Source organism: Elephantulus edwardii, unplaced genomic scaffold (genome assembly GCF_000299155.1).
Source record: "Elephantulus edwardii isolate Elephantulus edwardi_28Jun2011 unplaced genomic scaffold, EleEdw1.0 scaffold00141, whole genome shotgun sequence".
NCBI classification, from domain to species: Eukaryota; Metazoa; Chordata; class Mammalia; order Macroscelidea; family Macroscelididae; genus Elephantulus; species Elephantulus edwardii.
This window is the reverse complement of record NW_006399891.1, coordinates 540299-541604: the sequence shown is the minus strand read 5'-3', so window position 1 is coordinate 541604 and position 1306 is coordinate 540299. Positions and strand designations below refer to the sequence as shown.

The 1306-nt window shown below is 38.0% G+C and overlaps 1 protein-coding gene across 1 annotated transcript in view; it reads left to right on the top strand.

Moving 5' to 3' along the window:
- The first annotated feature begins 987 nt into the window (after positions 1 to 987).
- Positions 988 to 1306, top strand: part of LOC102851732 (60S ribosomal protein L6-like) — a 3430-nt gene continuing 3111 nt past the window's right edge. Inside the window, exon 1 of the mRNA XM_006894418.1 lies at positions 988 to 1300. Within this exon, the coding sequence (XP_006894480.1) occupies positions 988 to 1300 (313 nt within the window). The remainder of the gene's footprint in view (positions 1301 to 1306) is intronic.

The following is a 1306-nucleotide window of genomic DNA, read 5'->3' as shown; positions in this document are numbered from 1 at the left end:
ATGTGCCGACTATGACTTGATGTCAATGAGTTTTCATTATCCAGAATATGGAATAAAATAATTATTAGAGGCAGTGAAAGCAAAAGACCCTTGTCTTATTTCTGATTTTATTATTGATTTTCAAATAGTAAACCAACATTCAGTTCTAAAGGACCAAAAGATTATGATAAAATGTGTGACAATGGTTTATCTAAAGACAAACTCACATAAAAAAAGTCCTAGAAAACACCAGCACCCCCACAAGAAAAAGACTAATTACAAAATGGACAAAGGACAAGATAGCTGATTCACCAAAGATGTTTGAATACTCTGAAATAAGTGTCGCGAGGTTATGAAGCATGTTGCATAGTCTCTTGGACATTCATGTACACTTTCTGAATCAGAAGGTGCTGTCTGGGACAAGATAGTCTAAATACTGGCTTCTCGGTCCTGGATCACATATTTTACTATAATCTGGCATAATAGTGTTTCACTGTCTGGTTAGTAATTGTATAGCTTTAAAATATTTGTCTTAAGGAATTATTTGTCCAAATTTCTTTATCGTTCTTCATTGTACAGTTTGGCCCAAATTACTTTTACAGCTATTGCTAGAACCCAAAAAACTCTATTCACTCTCTTTTTTTCTGTTCAAATGATATTCTTATTTTTACCATCACATGATGGAGGGCACCTTTTTTTTTGTTAGATTTGTTTCTACCAATAAATATTGGTTTCATGACATATTCCTTCTAAAGATTTCTGAGTCACTTCTTTTTAGATCTCCTATTAGGAACATATTGAGTAGATAAAACCCTAACCTCTGTATTAATAAATATCTACTTCTTAACACTTATCTCTTTTTCTCTCTTTGTTACATCATAGAGGATTCCATTTAACCATAAAGAAGTTTACTAAGTCTTTGTTTTATTGTTTTTAACTTTTTTGAAAATCCAAGTTCCTAACTCTAGTGAACAAATATCAAAGCCACGCTTTGTCCCATCTTGCAAGATGGCGGGTGAAAAGGCAGACCCCAAGGAGAAGAAGCCTGCGGCCAAGCCTGAAGCCAAGAAGGCAGATACGAGTGGCAAAGCTAAGAAAGCCAAGCCGAAGGGCACGGGCAAAACCCCCAAGAAGGGGAAAGCTCACTGCAGCCGCAATCCTGTCCTAGTCCGGGGAATCGGCAGGTATTCCCGATGGGCCATGTACTCCAGGAAGGCCATGTACAAGAGGAAGTACTCGGCCACCAAGTCCAGGGTTGAGAAGAAGAAGGAGAAGGTTCTTGCCACTGTCACAAAACCAGTAGGTGGTGACAAGAATGGGGGTACCC